General features: G+C 34.3%; 3 protein-coding genes across 8 annotated transcripts; 1 reads left to right on the plus strand and 2 right to left on the minus strand.

Moving 5' to 3' along the window:
• Positions 1-902: 902 nt before the first annotated feature.
• LOC108766341 (protein dopey-1 homolog) lies at positions 903-15,712 on the minus strand. Of its 5 annotated transcripts, XM_018515574.1 has the most exons (26): positions 15,292-15,712; positions 14,943-15,176; positions 14,513-14,790; positions 14,265-14,430; positions 13,951-14,140; positions 13,708-13,883; positions 13,367-13,633; positions 11,695-13,270; positions 11,312-11,574; positions 9,856-10,990; positions 9,360-9,782; positions 8,866-9,176; positions 8,529-8,733; positions 7,909-8,310; positions 7,681-7,817; positions 7,441-7,597; positions 6,964-7,335; positions 6,732-6,870; positions 6,382-6,553; positions 6,067-6,278; positions 5,829-5,981; positions 5,547-5,742; positions 4,863-4,874; positions 4,129-4,296; positions 3,944-4,055; positions 903-2,047 (listed from the first exon to the last, which is right to left on the minus strand). In XM_018515574.1, the coding sequence occupies exons 2-26, from the start codon at positions 14,996-14,998 to the stop codon at positions 1,838-1,840; spliced, it is 7,488 nt and encodes a 2,495-aa protein (XP_018371076.1). In that variant the 5' UTR covers positions 14,999-15,176; positions 15,292-15,712; the 3' UTR covers positions 903-1,837. The 5 variants fall into 5 exon arrangements, with proteins under 5 accessions (XP_018371076.1, XP_018371079.1, XP_018371075.1 ...); XM_018515577.1 differs by having other exon boundaries at positions 6,756-6,870; positions 14,943-15,712; XM_018515573.1 differs by having other exon boundaries at positions 14,943-15,712.
• LOC108766342 (uncharacterized) lies at positions 2,299-3,925 on the plus strand. Of its 2 annotated transcripts, none has more exons than XM_018515579.1 (2): positions 2,299-2,659; positions 3,324-3,925. In XM_018515579.1, the coding sequence occupies exons 1-2, from the start codon at positions 2,599-2,601 to the stop codon at positions 3,836-3,838; spliced, it is 576 nt and encodes a 191-aa protein (XP_018371081.1). In that variant the 5' UTR covers positions 2,299-2,598; the 3' UTR covers positions 3,839-3,925. The 2 variants fall into 2 exon arrangements, with proteins under 2 accessions (XP_018371081.1, XP_018371082.1); XM_018515580.1 differs by having other exon boundaries at positions 3,363-3,925.
• Positions 15,713-16,980: 1,268 nt separating the features above from the next.
• On the minus strand, positions 16,981-18,668 carry LOC108766275 (receptor-binding cancer antigen expressed on SiSo cells). Its single transcript, XM_018515456.1, has 4 exons — positions 18,253-18,668; positions 17,608-17,760; positions 17,434-17,541; positions 16,981-17,370 (listed from the first exon to the last, which is right to left on the minus strand). Exons 1-4 carry the CDS (start codon positions 18,415-18,417, stop codon positions 17,188-17,190), a joined length of 609 nt encoding a protein of 202 aa, XP_018370958.1. The 5' UTR covers positions 18,418-18,668; the 3' UTR covers positions 16,981-17,187.
• Between the last annotated feature and the right edge of the window lie 4,046 nt (positions 18,669-22,714).

Consider the following 22,714-nt stretch of genomic DNA (forward strand, 5'->3'; position numbering starts at 1 on the left):
CCCCAGCGGTTTAGCGCCAAGTAGTAACTTCAATAATATTACCTTAAAATAAATGTTATCCTTTAAGAAATTAATTACCTTCGCTGTAATAATAGCAACGCAAAATACGAGGAAATTAATCGATTTATCGAGCTAGTGTATCTAATAATTTGACATTACGTTACTGCATATTGTATATGCGACTTGCATGTTTTCCAAAATGCGCGCTTGCATATAAAAAAATAAATCCGCTGTGTAAGCCGATTTTTTTGCTTTATATCAGATACATATGAGTCACGTGTACATAGAATTTATAATATAAATTTATAATAATATTATGTAAAGTATGAATATATATGTATATATATATTATATGTAATATACAAATATAATTTATGATATAAATTTTACACATCACTAAGCACTTATTGACACGCTTATTATTGACAAAGAATATCTACCAACGTAATTCCGTCATCTCAATGATTTATTTACTGACAAAAACAATTGTAGGGAAAGAACTACTATGACTTTAAAAAAATTACTTTAATTAAAAAGAGAGATTTTTAGCAACATATAAGATCGTAATAATAATGCGTCTTAACACAGACGTCTGGAACAACTTCAAAATTTTTATTGAGCAAAATAGACGACGTACATTTTTAATTATATATCCCAATATTATCTTAAGTTCTTATTTAATTTCTAACTGTATACAGAAACTTGTACGAATACACTGGATTAAGTAGACATTCTTGGCATTAGATTTTTTCCTCAATATATATTAAATTAATTTCTCATAAAAATATAACGTGTTATTTCAAGCACGCGTCTTTTATACGACATATATGTATATCGTGTATTATGTAATATTAATTTATCAGTTAATAGAAAGTCTATTTGTTAAAATAAAAAGAGTTTGAGATAATAATTTTATGTTAGATAAAATTAAGATAAAAGTTCATAAGATTTTATGATGTACCCGTTTTGGTTGGATAATCTAAAACGCACAAAAGCTCAACGTATCTTCACTTCACTCGCTTGGGATTTTACATTATGAAATCTTATGAATTTTCACATACAACGATTCGCACACTTCGTATTACGAGTGGAGCATTACTTAAATTTTTATCTCTAGTTACTCGTCTTTCTCTGCCTGTGTTTCAGCGTGACGTATGCTGTTCAGATCTGTGAAGAAATTTCCTACGATTTGTTACTTTAAATTATACAGAGTTAAAGAAAGAGAAATGGAAACTATCGGCGAGAAAATTATGACAGGTGTGGGTGTCAGAAAATAGCGGGAAGACCTTCTTTTATGTTCTGTATAAATATTATGTTACACTGTACACACTCTTTACAATTTTACAATAGCAGGCCAACGAGCGAGTTTAACTTGCTATATTATACACGCAGATAACTATTCACAACCGAATGAGGAGACAAGTCGAAAGCTTAATCAATAAAAAACTAGTAACAGAAATCGATGAATTATTTTACGCTGCCCCAGATTCACTCCTGATTCTCAATTCATAAAAGAAATTTTCCATTTCGTTCACGATCGATTTGTCTACACAGGAATCTTTCATTTTGTGTAATTAAAATTTTTCTAAATATTTGTTTTTTTTCAAATTTATCGTACTTTCAGGAGCAGTTGGCGCATTTCTTGAATGCCTGTATTATAATTGTGCCGCATTTATACGATGTAATATTTACGTATAGACTTAGGTGCGCTGATTATCTTCGTGATATCTTGTATATATTTTTTATAAATATATCAAAGGATAAAGCGCATGTCTTAACGACGTATCTCTTTCCGATGTGAACGAATATTATTTATACAATTTCACTAGCATCCTTATTATCTCGCTGGCACGGCTGGCATTTTTTCAAGGAAGTCCTGTTCGATTACAGTCTCCAGTTGCGTGTTATTTATCGGCACGTACGTGTCGCACGTAGCGCGACTAAGGCTCGAGAAGAAATTATGCAAATCTTGCAAAGAGCGAACGTTATTCGACGTTAGTAGAAGCTCTCCCGGATTTCTTTTGGGCGGTGGACCTTCTGGCTTGAACTGTAAAAAGAGATCGGTACCAATTTTACAAAAAATAAAAAAGGAAAATTCCTGTTTCATACATGATAAGAGAGCAATATGAAACAATACATAAAGAAATGAAAAATTACGCCTGTAGCGCTCTAAATATTGCACAACACTACTCGACTCGAGATCGCACATTGGCTTAGTTGCAAAAATGAATATGTATATATATGCTTTTGCTTTCTCACGTTCTAAAATAAAATAAGTATTTCAGTATTGCTGACAGCGTTTGTACACTAAGTTCCTGTAATTTTGAATCTCGTGATACATATACCAGTTATAGCAAACGCGAGATTTGGATAACTATTATTTAATAGAAATTTTTATTTTTCGAAAAAAAATGATTAACTAATGATATACTACTAGTAACAATGAATTAAGAATTTTTCGTAACGTAATAACAGCAATGTCTTTAAGCGGAACCGATATAAGAGCAGGGTCACAGTGATAATTGAGACACTTATACAGTTTAATCCTAAGAGTGTACACCAAGTTTGTCGACCGTCCGTGCAGAAACGATCACAGCAATGGCCTGGCTGAAAATCTTATTTTATTACATTATGTGCACTGTAATAGTTGTTACTGCACGTGAGTATCAAAGCAATATGATCATTTAAAAGATTCCTTCAAATTTCTCTCTTTTAAAAGAAAAACATAGGCCCATATAATAATGCTTTCTTTTCATTTTCTTTTTGCATATTCTATTACTTTCTTTTGTTTATACGGGATATTTAAATTTATAATTTAAAAATTAAATTGTATCTTGATAATTTTATGAAAGAAAAATCGATTCTTAGAATTTATAAAAAAAAAGATGAAATTAAAAAGTGTTAGTGAAGCATAATTTGTCTATTCATTTTTATTTATGGTAATCATATTCTGAATGCTCTTGATATAATTGAATATGATTTTAATGTAAGTTAATTGACACTAATTATGAGAGCAAATATATATTAATGAAGAGATAGCTGCATATAGAACAGCCTTTCTTATGAATTAATTTAATCAATTTCATTTCCTCTTAAACGAGAAAATTAATTAATTTTTTTATTCTTATTTTAAACTAAGTCTTTTAAACATTAGGCAAATAAAAAGTATTAAATAAGAAATGATTCATCGCATAATAATCTATTTCATTTTTTAATATTTATTTAATTAAATAAATAAAAGAAATTAATTTTGTTCATACTTTATTAATGTGCGTATTCAATTAATAAATATTGCGATAATTTAATTATTGTAATTATCACAGAGTACATGGGCGACTACAACGATTTTGATTTCTATGAAGATTTATCAACAGACCGCTCGAAAAGTTTCAATAAAGAATACAGTATCGGGCAAGATGATTTTTACGTTGCAAACGATTTCGACGACACAGAGAATCAAGATGGCACGTACCCTAGTTCAAATTACGCTGTTTTTAGAAACAATATCAATTCTTTTGAGAGGAGTCCTTTCGATAAGCAGTTTAACTGGTACAAACTGTCTGAGAAAGTTTATAGATACACAAAGTACCGAATTCCCGGATATGATTACGACGAATTTGACTATATGCGTTCGAGGAAGGTTCAAGAGTGCGACGACAAATCGATTTGGACGCATTGTCTTTGCCAATTCACATGTTCGAAGCCAGATGAAGTGGACTGTTACACACCGTGCAGAAGTGGATGCGAATGCAAGGAAGAGTACGTTTTTGACGAAAAAGCACAAAGATGCCTGTTACCCGAGGAATGTTCGACAGAAGACTACAATTACAATTACTAAATTTTATATTCTCATTCTTAACATTCATTAAACTACTCTTATACTACTCAACTGCGCCGAATAATTTATCATGTCACGAAAGTAAGATCAATCGCGGTAACTCACCTTATTGTCCATCAATTTCGCTATTCTTGTAATATGCGGCACAAAGTCCGAGGATAAGTTATTGTTATCTGTACAACCCGCCGCTGCATCTCCGACGAACGCCCATTTATACCTGTAAACGGAATAATACAGATTATCTCAGAATGAAATAAACGCCGCTTCAAAATTTTTCTCCTTCCGCTTACATCTGAAACTGTGGTAATCTATGCGCGGGCAACAGCAACGCGAGATCTAGCAGCTTAGCGGCGGCCAGCTGCAATTGCAACCAGTGAGGATGCCCGTGTGCTTGCAGTCCATTGCTGGCGTTAACAGCCCACGACGAGTCCAGAGCCGATAATAATTTGATGTGCGAACTGCGTGCAAAGAAATACAAATAATGTGTAATTTAATAATATATTGTTAGCGGATGACAAAATGCAAAAATTTTTTTGGAACCATAATTTGATATCCACAAGATATGAACAATTCACAATTTCCCCGCAGAGGTCAATCAACAAGATACAAGATTGTTATTAGTAATACCCTTTGACATTCATGCTCGACACAGTGGTGTAAAGGGCTTTTTTGTGCTCCCAGGTTCTTTTAAATATATTTGTATCTATAGCCAAGTACTTTTTTCTTAGCAAATACTTGCATCTAGTCTTTTAAGTATTTATTTGTTTTGAAGTACTCATCTTATCTTATTACTTATTACATTTTCATACTCAAAACTGACAGTTTGTGTAATGTAAAAATAATTTTAGTACGATATGAAAATAACTTTGTGCACGTTGTGATTTTGTTTTAAATGTTATATTTCCAAGTGTTGAAACTAAAGTATCTTTTACATCACTGTACTCGAGTTTCTTTACAACATTAACAGTATGCATACGCGTGCGGTATGTACGTCGGATATGCATTGGATGGACCATTGAGTTACCTGCTATGACGACTGCCGTCCCAACACCATTCAAGTTATGGAGGCACCACAAATCCCATCAAATCGCGAAGATGCCGAAACAGAGTCAAAACAGTACGATATTAGATAGTAACAGACAAATATTCTGCTATTTAATATCCTCAATATCTATACATATATAAGACCACGAGAATGGTATTATATCGCATAATTTTATCTCGTTTTTATTCCATGTATTATAAGACTGTGTTTTTCGTCGTGATCATATTTCGAGGATTTTGAAAATATTGGTGATTATTGGATCAGATTATCGATTTCAAAAATAATGTCAAATACCAACCATGCCAATAGTGTATATTAATAACTATTAATAACATATTTTCATAGAGATTTTGCGTTATAGTATTTTTTTTCGACGTTAACGAGTTTTAGAGATCAGAATATTATAATAATAACAACAACAATAATAACAATAATAATAGTAATAATAATAATAAATGCCAAACCGATACTGATTATTTATGTGTAATAAAATAACGCATATATTAAAAATAAAATAGTTTTGAAAGAAGATTAAAAACGAAGTAATTTCAATACTTCAAATAAACAATCGCGTATTGTAAACGTACATGCACATACGAAGCAACAGTGTCCCACAAGCAAGTTTGTCCAAAATAAGCACATAGATTAGATAAATTTACATACCTGAACTCTTCGCTATCTGCATTCAATTCCTGCTCAATATAGAGGAATACTTGAACAAGCTCGCTAACTATAACTGGCCATAAGGACGTTGCGTGTTGTGGTGACATTCTCAATAGCAGTACGCGAAAACAGAGAAATACTTGCGCCTGAATAGACGGAATTACTTGAGGTAGACGTAAACTGTCTGCTAAACGTTCTAAAAATAAAATAATCAGTGTGTATGAAAACAATTATTAGATATACATAATATAGTCTTTAAATGTATCTCGCAAATATATTTACCTTGTATCTCCGGCATATATTTGTGATATTGATCCATTTCACTGCAAAGGATGACGAACGCCAAACGCTTCAAGAGCTGTGCTTTCTGTTCATATTCCTGTTCCTTCGAAGAAAATATACTGATCCCGCTGCCTTGAGCCATGGAAACACGATCTATTTAACAGATCAATAATGTGTTAATTTGTTCGATTATAATTGATACACGCATTACATAAATGTAGTAAAAAAAGTGTGTTACTCATTAAATCTCTGAAGGTAGTGTTGTCGTGCGTCATCAGATTGTCTATTATGGTTCTCCAATATGGCAGGCAGGCCGGTATCATTTGGAAAAAAGCCGAGTCAAGTAATAAGTCTAAAACATCCTTGCGCCATGCCTTTCTCGTGTATTGATATCCTGACAGGGAAGCCAGTAGTTGAGAACAGGCGGTGAATGAGGCGATATTTTTTATTCTGTAAAATTAGATAAAGTAAGCAAAGTTCAGGTGTTATTCTTTCTCGTGTGAATCTTAAAGAAAAAACAAAATCTTTATACAGTTGAACACAGCTAACTTACGTATGATTCTTGAGATAAGGTGTAACATTATACATGAGATTTGTCAGGAGCGTTACAACACGTTCCTTCTCTTGCGAACCATAACTGACATCCAACAGTGGTGCAAGTATTTCCGCTAATACTGCTTGCGCTTGAACACTGTATGCCGCGTTAGGTGGGGTTCCGGGTGTTACTGTAACACAAAGCTTTCAATGATAATCATGAATATATTGAGGCAAAATATAGAGCTATTTGCAATTACCAACTGCATAAGAAAAAAAAATAAAGATAAAGCGCGATAACAAAAAGATTTTGCTATTACGTTAAGTATTCTCAGACTATATCTATAAAATAAATTGCACGTTACGCACCAGCACCATTTTTTCCCTCTTTACCTTCCGAAGAACCTTCGACCACTTCAAAAACGTCCTCGCGAACGGCCAAATTCCTTCTTAGCCATGTTGTTTGCTCTAAACAGGCACCGGCTATTTGCGAACACGATTCGATCAACTGAAATGTTTATTAAAAACACCCAGCAATCATGTTGTTAATTATTATACAATATATAAATATATTATACAATATATATAAATAAATAATAACCTTCGCAGACACGTCTTGCAAATCTTTGATATCTTTCTTCTCTTGCATAGGTGGGCATTTTTGTACATATTCGTTTAGTATAGCCAGCAAGAGAAATTGGGCAGGTGCTGTTAGCGATAGACCATCCTTTAATAAACTAAACAAGGATGCCCAAGACTCAATAAGCGATTGCGATGTATTACTCTGCATATATACATAAAGTAATTCGAGTACTGAGACTTCCAATGAGAAATCTTGCTTGACACCGTGTATCGGCGGTGGCGTTTTCACTACTTGATGCACGGTATGCACCAAAGTATCAATAGGCATAACACGAATCGCACTAACAAGGTGAACCATTACTTGCTGGTTAGGACACGCTTCTGGAAGTATCTGTGAAACAAATAGCAATTAGAAAAAACATTTTTTCCAAAACTGCTATTAGTTGTTCCACATCTTATTCTTTATTTTTTAAATTAGATACAGAATGTTCTTTACCTTTTTTGATGCGGCGGATGATTGGCGCCTTTCATGCCAGGCAACTGCGACTGCAGCCAAGAAGTTGGCTCCATGATGGAAAGAAATTGGAGACAAGAGTTCTAACAATTGATATTTGACTATTCTCGGACTACCCACCACACAACTGGCTTGTTCACTGTACAATATCATTAAAAGAATGCATTAATATAATATAATTTTCCTACATATTTTTAATTAAAGAACACAAATAAGATATACTTGTCTTTTGTTGCCAAAACCGCTTGCCATAAGGCAGACAATGATGCTATTATTCTTGGTAAATGACTTAATGCTGTTCTTCTGGCGTGTTGTTGCAGCTCATTTGCGCCACTTTTATCTTTAGCTGTGGATAAATCCTACGACAAACAAAAACTTTGCTATAATGTACCGAATAAATAAAAAATATTGACTATCATATAATTAAATAATATATTTCGTTCAACTAACCGGAGAAAGTGGGCTGGGCATAAAGACATGTATAAGATTGTTGAATATTTGCCCAGGATTAGCACCGGGAATTCCCGTTTGTATAGTACCACTTAATGGCTGATTAAACGAGAATCCGATTTGCTGGGAAGTATCCAACAGACAGTAATGGAGTAAATATGTCAAAGCTTCCAAATGTGTCACAGTGTAATCTGCAGGCAAGCAACATTCCACTGTGCTTATATCTTGTAATTTTGATGTCAATGTCGCATCTTCGCTAATATAATATGATGCCAGATGCTCAATATTATTGCATAATTGATGAATGACTGATGTTACAACAGATGTTAAAGACGGTCCCATAAAAGGCAGGCTGGACGTAACAAGAGTTGTCCAATGTTGATGAAGATGCCTCATATGATCCTACAAAATTTATTATTACAACAAATCATTTATCTCATTGGAAATCACTTTCCGCTTAATCAGATAAATTCATAAGTTATACAATCAATTTTTATAATTTAAATATTATAATAAAAATATTCTATATAATTTAATAAAATAAATTAGTTATCTTGTCTAAGAAATACATATAAATTTTAGAATCAATTTAACAATATACATTGAAACAAATAACATACGAGTTGCAAAGCGCTAAGAATGCTAGCAAGAAACATTGATTGCTGTGGTATTGCTGCCCCAGAAACGTATTTCAATGTCAAACTATTCCCGATCAAATTTGATGCTCGTGTCGGCGAACTTGGTATGGGGGACGTTGCAGAATTAATTTCTTCTCCTTTTTGACTACTGCACTGATGTTCCAACATAATTAATGCTAACAATAACCTTGAAAAATAATAAATCAATTTTACCAAATATTATACAAATACAATTGAAAGTAATTGCAATGCTAATGTGAGTTTAGTTTCATCAGTCATGATTAGTAAAATATTCTTGTTGAATTTATCGAATAATTACCGTAATAATTGTATTTGAAAAGCTTCCGTATGATCACTCGCTCTATATTTACATTTGTTAACATCATTATCAATAAACGGATCATTAAATAATACGATTTCTTCAGTAAACGTGGAAACATCTTCGTTCTCCTTGTGAGCGTTCTTCATACTCATAACACTGGACACAAGACAATGCAGAGCAACTTTTTGTACTTTACATTTAGTCAATAAATCAACTATGTAACAACTAAAGCCTTTCCCAGAATCGCGAACGATCGGGATTAACTCAGAAAATATTAGCGTCAGTAATTCTGCACTCGCAAGTTGTACCTGTAGAAAATATTATCGTCAATATACTAACAAGATCAACAATGTCCATTAAAACAAAAAAAAGTTAATAAGTTTCACAATAAAAAAAAATAAATATTTAATTAAAAATCTTATAATTTCCTAATTTGTATATTTTTTTAAAAATGCTTTTTTATAGACATTTTTAAAAAATTAAACACATACTTGGCGATTACCCGCAATCTCTTCATACGTAAGTCTCATTTGTCCTAGATTTGGATAGTAGCTTCTCGCGAAGTACAGGCATACGCTTATCAACACTTCCAGATACATACTACTTCTGTAAGCTGCTATAAATTCCGTATTAGCTATATCACCATGAAAGTTCCTGCCAAAAACACTTTTCCTATGTCTTGCTAACAAGTTTAATAACACTGTGTTCTTCGTCGTGTTCGCTACACCAGTCGTCGCTGCACAACACAGGAACATTCGCGTGTTCGTCAAAAGTTCGTTCCTTAGGGTACGCAGAGCATAAAGAGTCCTGGCTGAATCGTATACTCCACAGTAGAGCAACATGTGGGAGTGAAGATTGTGAACACCTAAGCCGACATTTCGATTAGTTTTCGCATTATGTTGCGGAGCCTCTTCCTGCAGGACAAAAAATATTAAAAGACTATCGTGATATTATTTCGACAGGTAAGCTAAATAATAAGATACTTGCATTTTTAGGTGATTCGGCAATGTCGCATAGTTGCATTGCGCGATCGAGCACTTCATTTAGAATTTCTTCGACTATACTGGTACTGCTGGAGTTGCTGAAGTACTCTTCCGCAGTGGTGCTGACGTCCAGTTCGCCATCGTCGTCATCCATCGTCCAGCTAGGTACCTCTACGCTCGCTTCGAAACTGCCAATATCATGATCGTAATTCGCGCTGAACTCGTTTGTGCTGTAATATCTGCCCTTTATGATAGTGCCCGCTACTTCTCTGGAACTGCCTGGCATTATAAGAGTTTCCTTCTTTTGTTTGGACTGTTTGTTAGTTACTTCAGGACTGCTCGAGTCTAAGCTATTCGTTATAGAATCCGACGACGAATCGACATCGTCGTTTAGTTTCTTGTAGCTACTCTTATCCTTCGCTTTCAGGCTAGAATTCGCCGATTCGAAAAGACTTTCGTCTAAACTGGCAGTAGAACCTTTGTCGAAATCAATTTTCTTAAAGCGAGTGGCATTTTTCAGCAACTCTGTTGTTAAATTCGTTTTGCGCATACTGGGCAGCGAATCATCCTCCGTAAAGGAATCATTTGAATTTTCATTACAATTGATCGAGAGAGGATTTACGAACACTGAAATCTTCCTATTGCCGGATATACTGGGCGGTACTTCAAGTTCTTTCATAAATTGATTTCTTTCGGTGACATAGTGATTACAATTATCTCCAGTCGCCAGCGTTGTCACCGCAAAGATTCGTTTTATCTTCACAGGATTTATCGCCTGCTTCTTCTTTTTACCCTTTTTCCACTTTTTATCCTCATCCACGTTATCGCTCACGTGATATATTACATTACCATCGACCGAACTGATTGCGTAAATTTTCGCAGCGCCTTCAGTGTCATCTTGAATCTCTGATTTCTCCTCCACGGGATCATTCTTCGTTAGGACGGTATTACTGTGTTGTATGCTCACGTGAAGAACGCTCATACGGCATGTGGATGGATCTAATAGTATTGTCAACAGGGGATCTATTACGCGTGATATGTCGCCACGCATTAAGGAATGTAACAGCCACGATTGGGCCTGTAGCTTTAACGGTGAATTGTCCGCAAGCTGAAGATTATCCAACATTTTCAACAAAGATCTATACAACAGAAGACAAAAACTTTGTAAAGACTGTAATTATAACTGGGTACGTTGAAAAAAGAATTTACAAAATTTGAATAAATATTTGTTTAGATAGTATCAATGGGCCATTTGCTTACAGAAAATAAATATTTATTCGAGAGATTTAAAAAAATAATACTTAAATTAAATATAATTTTTTTTTAATTAAACAAATATTTATTTACTGTAAGTAAATGGTCCCATTGGTATTATCTAAACAAATATTTATTCAAATTTCATGAATTTTTTTCAGTGTAGATATTAATTGGACAGATACTATAAAAACTGTTTTATTTACTGGTCAAAAGTTCTGAGACAGCCACGCAATCTTGGATTCGTTTCGATCTCTCGTCCTAAATGCCACAAAGTAGCAAATCTACCGAAGGCCTCGATCCTCTTCTCAGGATTTTCAGAGGTAAGTTCGGATCCTATTAGGTTCTCAACCGCATCACAAGAATTGTATAAAGCATGATGTAATTCGTGCAATAGTTCTACGCAGCGCATCCTGAATTTATGGGCGGGAAGTTCGCCCAAATGATGCCACAAGGAATGTGCCAGTACCTTTGTATTAAAAATAATTTTGTTTAATATCTCATATTAAACAAAAAAAATTTTCAATCAAATATTAAACAAAAAAAATTTTCAATCAGATATTGAATGCAGAAATACTACAGAACCTACCTGAAATACATTAGTATACTGCATCAAGTAAGTTATATGCCATTGCTTCAACAGGGGAACGATAACAACCGTCGTCATACCCTCTCCACTTTTCGGATGTGTCTCGACATCGCTATGTGCTTTTAACAATGCAACCAAGTCCAATAACGTAGCAATGCTCGTTAACTGTAATGCGGGTTGCTTCTGTAACCAGCAAGAACAGACTATTAAAATTTTCAACCAATCTGGAAGAACGTGCTCGAATTTTGGTTCCTCTTCTACGAGTACGTCGTCGCCAGGCAAAAAGTATTTTGGAAACGTGGACAATTCGACGAACAAGCTGGACGCTATTTTCATGGCTTCGATCCATTCTGAATGCGTCGTCATATCGAGAAATAGATGAAAAATATCCAAGCATTTGGTATCTTCAGTTACGGATGAGTCTTGACTAAAGAATCCGGAATCATCTATGCTTAATCTCGAATTTAGCATGAACTCCAAGTAACGCATTCTTTCATCGAAACTCTTTCTCGGAGAAGACACCACTAAATGATCGAACATATCCTGCACTGTTCTCTCTTTGCTAAGTATCCGGTTGCTAATTAATTTAACGTAAAATATCTCGTATTGCCGGAGACACTTTTCTAACATGGAATGCTGTGCCTGAAACGCTGGAGATGGTCCCCTACATAAGGATCCCGTCGATCCCATTGGAGTAACATTCTTAAAATGTTTTAACATGGACAGACGACTGTCTGAAGATTGAATCACCGATGAAGAAATATCATTGATTTCGACGCAGCTTGCTTTAATATCATCCATACTTTTATTTCTAGGTAAAGGTTTCGTATCTTCGCTCACTACAACGGATATGCTACTGCCATCAGCCTGTATAGTGTACGTGTCGTTTAACTTGGGAGTGCTTTTACTTCCTTTTTTCTTCGACTTCTTCTCGCTCCTTTTAGCGGCACCGCCAGAATTGGCTCTTCTTCTTGTACTTGGGCTTTTCTCTGTGAAGGAGATATTTGATGTATCGGGTTTATTCAATTTACTATCTGACTGACTCTTCTCTAAAGGGATTGCCGTCAGAGAATTATCACTGGGGACTGTAATGCTATTCAGAGACGTGTCCAACTTGGTATCTATTTCACCCTTATCCGCATGAGCCGTTATCATTGTTGGTTGCACCTTTGATAAGATCTTGGCGCACAATTTGAGACTTTTCGAGATTTCTATTGGGGATAGGATATTACTGTGATGTAAAAGTTTGCTGATTATTTCGTAAAATAAGCCAGGAAGATGTTCAGATGGCGTGTCTATAAACGCGTCCAACGACACAGTTTCAAGTAAAAATTCTGTTAGCACGCATACTTCCACGAGATTCGGCGTTCCACTACCAACCGGTCTTACAACAACGTCTTCGATCGCGACTTGCATCTTTGCTCTAGTATTACAAGCTTTCTCAAACAGATGCCCACAATGTATCCAGATGTACGATGGTTCCAAAGTTGAGAATAACAGATTCGCAGACTTTACCACTTCATTTGCTTTCGGTGCGTGACTTGGCATGAATTGTTTGCATGCATTATAAAATGTCCTAAAATAAGCAATGCAAGGTTATTAAAAAATACATTGATGAATGGTTTCAATTTCAACAGGTTTTATTTTATAATTACGTAGCAGACGATCTTACCTAAACACTTCAAACAGAATATCATCTAAAATTATTGGTCCAATATCCACCTTATCAAGTAACGAGACAAGTATCCTATATGGCTTCAGATCTTGCGAATTTTCTTCACATACTTCTTTAAGTAGATATTTTATCGCTTCAACTAGCATTTCCTTAGAATACATATCAAAGTATGTTACACTTTCTTTAGTGTCTGCAATTGCATGGTTCTTCTTCTTTAAAATTGATGTGCTTACTTCAGTGCCCAACAGCCAAGCAAATAAACGTCTACAATTACACGATAAAAAAATATATAAAATAAAGATATGAAGAAGACTGTTACACATTGCAGCTTCCTTTACCTGTTTAAGCTCATGTCTCTTCGCAATATAGTAACTAAAGCAGCTTTTATTAACAGTATCATATCTGGATGTGTTAATTGACTATTATGCATAGGAAAACCTATCAACAGAAAATCCAGTGCACTTCTTTGCACTAGCACCGAAGTGTCTTGCACTCCAGCACACAAGGCTGAAATCTTTTTAAATTGATACGTTAGAGAACGAAATCTTAAGATAAATTTATTGCGTTAAAATTTGTCTTACCATAATTTTAATATTAGTACCCATAATATATTTTTGCTCCTCCATCGACAGTTTTTTGTTGAAATGTGCTAGCACAAATGATATCGCAGGTAATCGAATGCCAGAATTTGAAGCCAAGCAGTCCCAGAGGCACGCATAAAAATGTTCCGCACCGACACCCTCACACACTTTTTCCAGTAAGGAATTAGTTCTAGTATGAAATAATGCCCCATAAATTTTTATATTACTTGTGCACATATCTATTTATATTATTACATAATCATTATTTATGAATATATATACAAGGAATGCCACAAAGACAACATAAATTGCACCTGTCAAAATGATCAGATCCATCTTCTAGGCCTAAGAGAACGCCGCTTAAAAAACCACTTAATCCTGGTCTCAATCTTTCGCCGAGTGGTACAAAGTGTGTTTCGTATACCGTTAACAATGACGGTCTGACATTCATAGCAGCATGGCCCAACAAGGGAAATAGTCCTAAATAGAATAAAAGAAGAGAATATAAAGAATGTGTCAAAGTAGTCTATAATTATTTCTCTCATTCAACATATATACTTACCTGCGCTATAGATGAACAGCTCATGGCTAAGCCTATTAGTACCCATACACTTAAAAATAATATCGTATGTCTCTAAAGCTTTCAAGTGAACACCAGAAGGTAATGCCGGATGCATGCATTGGGCTAATCTCTTCGATATTTTGATTCTCCTTGGAATAACAGGAAACTTCATATGGCTTAGTAACACCTTGTTGAGCTTTCCTAGGGCAGAGATTAAATCTGCCCATTCGCTCGTGTACTCGAAGCTCTTCAGGGCCTTGTCGACAGCAGATACATAGCTATGTGATAAATACAACATATAGCACCAAGTTTCTTAACAAGAACTGTACAAATATCAAGTGATGAAATGTAAATTACTATAACGTTGTGTGATGTTTATCGAGTTGTATGTGTCAGTGATGCTAAATGTGCTAATCTGTCTTCTACTTACACCCGATACTTGGAGTCCTTCATCAACTCGTACTCTTCCAGAGCGATGGAACCCATTGTTGCGTTTTTTTTTTTCGCGACTAAACAAACTATACTGCGACGATGATGTTCTTCCACCTTACTTTACATGATTAGATCTATCTTACAATAAAATGAGTCACGACGAGATTCCCAATTAAGCTGCAGGTCTTATCGTGCGGCACATCGTGTTCAGATAAAGCGGGTACCGTGGTACCTGGAAATCAATCCTTCGCGTTACCACAGAAGTCCGTATATGTCTCGCGTGTCCCCGTCCGCGCGAGCCCCGACTATCCTAATATCCTATCCCGCTCCGAGAAACAGAAATTTACCCTCTCGTTCTCTCACCGGACGAGCGACCGTCCGCAGAGCCCGACTGAGCCGCAATGCCCGCAATCGTTCATGATCGCGTCTACAAAGCTGTGTTTACACGAGCCGAGCCTATTGTCGGCCCGCTCTATCAACTTGGTTATCTCGTTGCGCGACCGTCGATTTCCTGTCGTCTCTCTCCTTCTGAAATTCACCGGCGATCCACCGTCGACATACCTGGGCTCAATGCCCCACGTCTCAATTTTCTCGCAAGGAATTTTCCTATGTCTCGATCTCGGATACGTAACGGCTGATCGTCAATAGCTCCCAGCTGTCCTGAGCTGTCCTCCGGCTGTCTTCGGCGAGATCGTACGTATGTCGTGTGGTGGCGTGTGACGCGACGCGCGCTTCCAATAGTTCCGATCAGATTATTCTGGTTCCCCTTCCTTGGTCTTACACGGGATCGAAGACTGACGAACAACTCACCTCTTTCATGTTAACGTGTACGTGACGAGGATCGAATTGATATGAATCAGCGTTTGTCTGAGATATGCGTTGGTCCGTCCGTAGATGGAACGAATCTTTCTCACGAACTCGAGTGATTGAGGAAATCGGTGATTAACTTAACCGTTGAAATGTCTAAAAGTAAAATTTTGAATTGTATATTTTGTTTTGTCTGATCTTTTTCTCCATATATTATAATAAAAAATAAATAATTCTGTGAACAAAATAGTATAGGTATTTCCTGATAAGTTAACTGAAGTTTGATCGAAATTATTTGATCATTTTTTTTTATCCACCATCGTATTCCTTTTCTTGCTTAATAATTCAATTTCTTTCACAATGACGTGGGATTTTAGACACAATTTTGCATCATATAAATGCAGTTTGAGGTCATGAAATGAGCAAAAAAAAAAAGACATTCTTTATATATTTAATTGGTGGATATAGAATGTTTGAGTCAGGTATTGCCAAATCCAAACGTAAACGAATTCCTTTTTTTATTATGAAACATTTTAAAATCCACGATCCATGCCATTTTTTTGCAGTTGTGCATGAATAACAAAAAGGAAAAAATATAACAAGTCGAAGAATCGCGCTAAAGTCTCTCTTGTTTCCTACATATAGCCTCCGAGATTTTAGCTTCTAATAAAATCCATAAAGATTAGACTCATAAATGTAACAAACATTTGTCAAGTGATAGGTTCCGTCTGGTTATTATACATCGACTTATTATAAACTTACAAAACGATTATCCGCTCATGCAGAAATTCAGACGCATCACATTCGAGATTGTACAAAATTCATATGGAATGTCTACAAATACTATTTTTTCGGAGGGATAATCATATCGACGCTGTGTGTTTACACATTATTTTTCCATTTACATTTACAAAGTGTTAAGAGAAATAATGTGAATTTAAATACTGAAAAATGTCCATGAGTACATTTACACACTTCAATAAGATGATATAACAAAACAGTCAATCTTCTAAGACAATCTAAGATAATACAATGCATTAACATAATACTCTATATTCATGCAATTTTATCACTCTGTTTCAAGTAAATGTATTGCATTTTCTCTCAGAATTAATTCTCTAGTGCCCTTTTGGAAGATTAAAAATATTTAATATACAAATAATATATAGGGAATAAAATATAACTCTGCATTTTTTGAAGATACAACATTTAAAGAATAAATTTCCGCGTCATATTTTTAAACTTGCAATAACTGATGCGCAATAATAAAAAAACAAGAAGATGAAATTGACATGTGATGATCGAAAGTTATATCGAGTAATAAAGGGTTATACGAACATGCCAATTTCTATATTAAAAATATCCGGCATGTATCCCATTAAAATGTACATTATTGTGTATTTTGATATTAATTCCCACGCATTTGTTATCTCGCATCAGGAACACAGTTTTGCACCCAAGGGTTGCGGTTTTGCAGTACGTTCCAGCCTTTTCTGCTGTTGTTCCATTAATCGCTGCTCCCGCTCTCTCCTTCTTTGCTCTCGCAGCACTTTGGTAGGATCATTGAAGTCGTCCACTTCCCAACCAGCGGAATTTTCTTCCCATTCTCCTAATTCATTCTGAAGACAGATGACAGGAATGTAAATCTTTGGAATGTTACAAGTTCGAAAGTACAGACTTACAGTCGGAACAGGATCCATGGCCGTGAATTTTGCAATGTTACGAGAGCCATCTGCATGCTTATCCTTTATTAGAATCTTTGCCTGTCTAGTGATTTTTGGAGTCATATCCTACAAGATGCAAAGGTAAAATTTTTAATGTTCTTATTAAACTGTTTCAGAATTAGCCTAAGTTACCTCAAAAAAGTTAAGTTGTTCTTCAGTGGGTGATTCAGGAGGCTTAATCACTTGTTGTCGATACTGTTCTATTTTAGCTTGTACGGTATTAACTGGCTTATCTGGTATAACAACAACTGGATTTTCTTCCCACTTATCCCATTGTTCCAATTCCTTAAATAAGCATACTTAATAAGTATTATTATAAAGCCTTGACACATAAGCAGCTATATCCTCCGTTTTAGGCCTGATTGCATCAATGTTACTTTGATTTTAAACGAGAGACTTAAAACTCTCTTTTTCTTTTTCAGCTTTAAAACGAGACAGAGAGAGGTTTAAATCTTAAAGCCAAAGTTGCACATTGGTGCAACTGGACCTTAGTATAATCCATAAAGACTATATAGGTCTGTTTTATATTATTCCTACACTAGACTCTCTCACTTTCACCAAATATTAAATATATATCTATTCTCTCGCTTGAAGTTTTGAAAGTGTACCCTAGTTCAACCATAAAAAATAGACCCATGATACAAAGATTGTACATTTTTTAGCTTACTTCGATATCTTAAGACAGTACAGTATTTTTTATCAAAACAAGAATATATTTCTAAAACTGCATAAAAAATAGATTCATTTTATACATGGGAGATATTGTATGAGAAGTACCGTCGAGTTAGTGAGAACATTCGGCACCACGCCGACGGTGGACAAGGGCACAGAGTCGCAGGACGATCGTCTTCGACGTCGGAGGCAGCACATCGCGCGCTTAAATATTCCGAAGAGCAACACGAACAAGGCCTTAAGCCGATTCATCAAAAACTCCACAGCCATGTTCGGCACGGTCGGCTTAGACGGAGAGCTAACCTCTCCTCCGGAGCCGGAAGACGGACGTTTACGCGGTCTATCTGGCACGGACGCAGCATCGGCGATCCATCTTGCAAGATGAGACAACGTCGTCGATTCTCCCTTACATCGTCTCGCGTCCTTCTTACACGAAATATGAAATTAATAGTAAACCGGGAAACACTCAAGCCTACTTGGTACGTACATAACCTATATCCCTCTCCGGATGATTGTGACGTTTCGCTATTGGTCGGCAGATCGATTACTCGATATTAAACGATCTTTCGATAACTGCATTATTCACTGCAATTACTGAAAATCTATAGTTTACGTTACGTGTACCGTAAATTTTCAGTATTTGCAATAAAATGAATAAATAATGGAATGCAGCTAATGTCAAACGACACGATCGAGATAAATAATTTAAAGAAAGTAGATATGTTCGCATTTTATATAGGTGATCCCTATACAGATCATACAAATAAAATAAATTTTTTTTTTCTTGAAAGTTTGGACTGGAGACAGAAATTATAATATTCCTTCTTTTTTCATACATTTTTGTGATAACTAATCGATCATTTAATGTTCGCTGATTAATAGGCTTTGTTGCACGGTTTTTACTTTATTTCTTAGATTTGTTTTGCACATTCACACAGCTTATAGATATATATCTCAGTATAATTGTGTTAGAATAAGTAATTGTTAGTTTGCAATAACTCGGTAAAAAATATTTTATATATATTCTGTATATATAATATTATAATATAATTATATATGAAATATTTTTCCCGGGAACTTTATATATTATATAAAATCCGCGCAGTGTACACAGTATTTTTAATAAGATATTGACGCCTTGCTGTTTTTTTTGTTAGTTTGAATTACTGAATTCACCGTTTTATTCTAAAAGTAAGAGTTTTATTTAGTATTTATTATTTTAAATAATTACACTTCTGACTTATTTCTTATTCAATATTTTATGTAAGTTTTCGGAAACTATTTTATATTTTTTATTTTAAACAAGTTGTATCTGTTTTTTTACAGATTCCTTCGATTTTATATTTTAAATAAGTTGCTGAAACTTATTTTATATTTTTTATTTCAAATAATCCATAAGTTATTTTATCGAGCCATGATCGACATCATACGCAAGTTTAAAGAATTTCTAAAACACATAATAATTTGCAGTAATAGTAGTGTCTTAAATTAATTTATTACCTGAAAAATTAAATAATGATTTGTACAAAATATTTAGTACTTTTAGCCAAAGCTGTATTTAGCACAAATTGTTTCACGATAATTAAGAAAATTTGCATGTATCTTTATATAAAGAACATAAATATGTAGAATACTTTATCAACCTTTATTTAAGTTTGAATCATTAAATAGAATAATGAAAATCGAGACGTAATATTAGAATATCAAAAATATTCCACGCGAATAATTACTATAATTACATTTGAAAAAACCATGCAAGTAATATAGGATTGTGCCAGAGATGTCGCAATTAAGCAAAACGCGAAATGTATGGCGATAGCCGTTTGTCAAAATCATGTAAAATACGAATAATTGAATAAACCGTGTATATTTTTCATACGCGACAGTTGGGTATCGGAACGGCAAACAGCGAGGGGTGGGGGAGCGTCAAGCGTGTCGCGCGGCGCGGTGGTTGATACGTCATCACTTCGGCATTCGCTCGGCGCTCTCGGACGGAGACGGACGTGTTTTTACGAGTCCCTGCGGGCGTCGCATTAATTCATGAAAATTATATATCGACGCACGCGAATTACGTAAGGTTGCCTAAAACTGTAAGGAGTCTACTAAAGGTTAATAGATTTTGTTGTACGGTTTCTGCTTTATTTCTTAAATTCACTACGCACATACATAGTTCATGAATATTTTGGATATTTCATGTGTTCTCACATGTACGGTATAAAAATGAGATTCTTAATTATTGTTAGATATTTCGAATTGTGGCTTTTTACCACTTTAAATCGTATAATTCTGTCATTTTCGTGTTATTCCGCATTCTTATGATACGGGAAAAGAGAGTAATAGATAAATTATATTTAAATTACATATCTATATAAATGTATGTGCATGCTATTTATATGTATATTATTCTATTTAGTCGAAATTGTTTCATACTTTAAAATAAATCTTTGCATTTATCTTCATTTAAAGGATGTATGCTATATTATTAATCTTTATTTAATTGTAAATCACAAAAAACAGCAATAAAAATTGAGATATAAAAATTTTGGGATGTCAAAAGCACTCCACGTGAGCAATTATGTAAGAAAAATCACGCTAGTAAAAACCTTTTTTTACTTCTTGCCTTTTGTCAGCACATTGTAATTGAAATATTTAAACGAAATATTTAAAATTGTAAAATAAACGTTAAATATGTTCCTCGGTGTATCACAATATAATTATGATATCACATTAAACGACTCGCGCCGCTAAAACTAGATATAAGAAATTGTTTCATTAATCGGAGAACATTAGAAATATATAGAATATATAATTTTACTTATTTGTAATATTCGTTATTATTTCGACAGTTAGACGGTTGGCGCGCGACCTTGGGGTGGGGATGGCACGGGTGGTACGGGGTGGCACGGAGCGGCGCGTCATGTTTACGCGTAGTTATCGTAGTCATTCCTTTACCGAGATTCGTACAAGCAGGTAGTTGTGTCGCGTGCTCTTTTTCACATTACTTTTTGATATCTTATCGCGAAGAGTGCCAAATATAATACGAAACGTTGTACTTAATGAATAATTAATCATACTAGTAATCGTATTATGTGAATATTCATAAAATACAACATTTCATATTATATCTAGCATTTTTTGCGATTATTATATGTTTCAAAAAGAATTGTGAAGAAGAGCGGCACGCGACACGGCTACTTGTCTGTATGAATGGTATCACACGAGTAATAAAAAAGCAACGTTAATATGAATACTCTCATGCAAAATTCCTGCTTTCATAATTAATATATTGTAGTTTAGTAATTTAATCAATTTTTTGTTTTTGTGCACCTTTCGTTATACGATTCATTTAAAAATTAAACGTGACTTTGAAACTATTTATCGCTAATAAAAAAAACATTTCTCTTTTTTTTTTATTAATCTCTAGCTAATTTCATTTACTCTAATTTATCTTACAGACATCACCTATATAAATAAAAGATTTAACCCTTTTATCTGCTATGAATTTATTTCGCAATGATAACGAATTGTAGACGTGTGTATTCGTTTCTAAAAGTTAACCGATTGCATTATAGTAATTGCATAGTAATATAGAATAGATAATAGCTATATATTACATTTTTCAGATTATCTTCCCTCTCACGGGTACACCTTGACGTGGTGGGAGGGCTCAGTACCCAGAAGATATTTACACGAAAAGAACGCTTTTTCTCAAATATCTAAAAATTTTCGGATACAGCTGAATGTATATCTAGATAAATTTTTAGATATTGAGTAAAATCGTTCTCTTCGTGTAAAAATCCAACGGGGAAGCTAACGTACCCTCGTCGCCGATTTACTTAAAAATGTACGAACCGCAGCCGGTTCGTCGCGTCGCGCGTTTTACTTCGGGAGTGCCGTTCAAGTTATCGGACTCAAGTTATAGTCCGCGCGCGATTATAGTTTATTATTCGCGAGTTTTACGCGAGTGTTCTGTGCGAGGCGATGCCACTTCTGAGAGGAGGAGGAGGTCATCTAGGAGAGACATCGGACACCGGTGGAGCAACCTTGCGGTAAATATTATATTTTTTACTCGTATAAAATTAACCTTTTTTTGCTTGTTTTTAAATCATTTTTTTGACAATGATTTAAAAATGATTATTTTTAAATCAATGTTAAATAAAATGATTTAAATGATTATTTTATAGAATAAATTCTATAAAATATTATAATTATATAAAATAATTACATATTCTCTAAAATAATTATACACATATTCTGTAAAATAATTATATATATTCTCTAAAGATAATCTTAGTAAAAATAAATTTGTATAAAATTTTAAAGTAATTTTTAAGTAACTCTCCTTTTATTTAATTTAGATAAGAGGAGAGTGACTTAAAATTCAGATAAAATAATTATATATATTATATATAAAATAATTGCTATATGAACATATGCAGTTTGTTGAAAAATAATCATGCAGTTTCGAAAATATAATTATGTAAGCATCGAATTTTGTACTTATTATTTAATTAGATATAAAACAATTATATATTTTCTAAAATAATTATATATATTCTCTAAAGAA

This window comes from Trachymyrmex cornetzi, unplaced genomic scaffold (assembly GCF_001594075.2).
Source record: "Trachymyrmex cornetzi isolate Tcor2-1 unplaced genomic scaffold, Tcor1.1 scaffold579, whole genome shotgun sequence".
Lineage (NCBI taxonomy): Eukaryota > Metazoa > Arthropoda > Insecta > Hymenoptera > Formicidae > Trachymyrmex > Trachymyrmex cornetzi.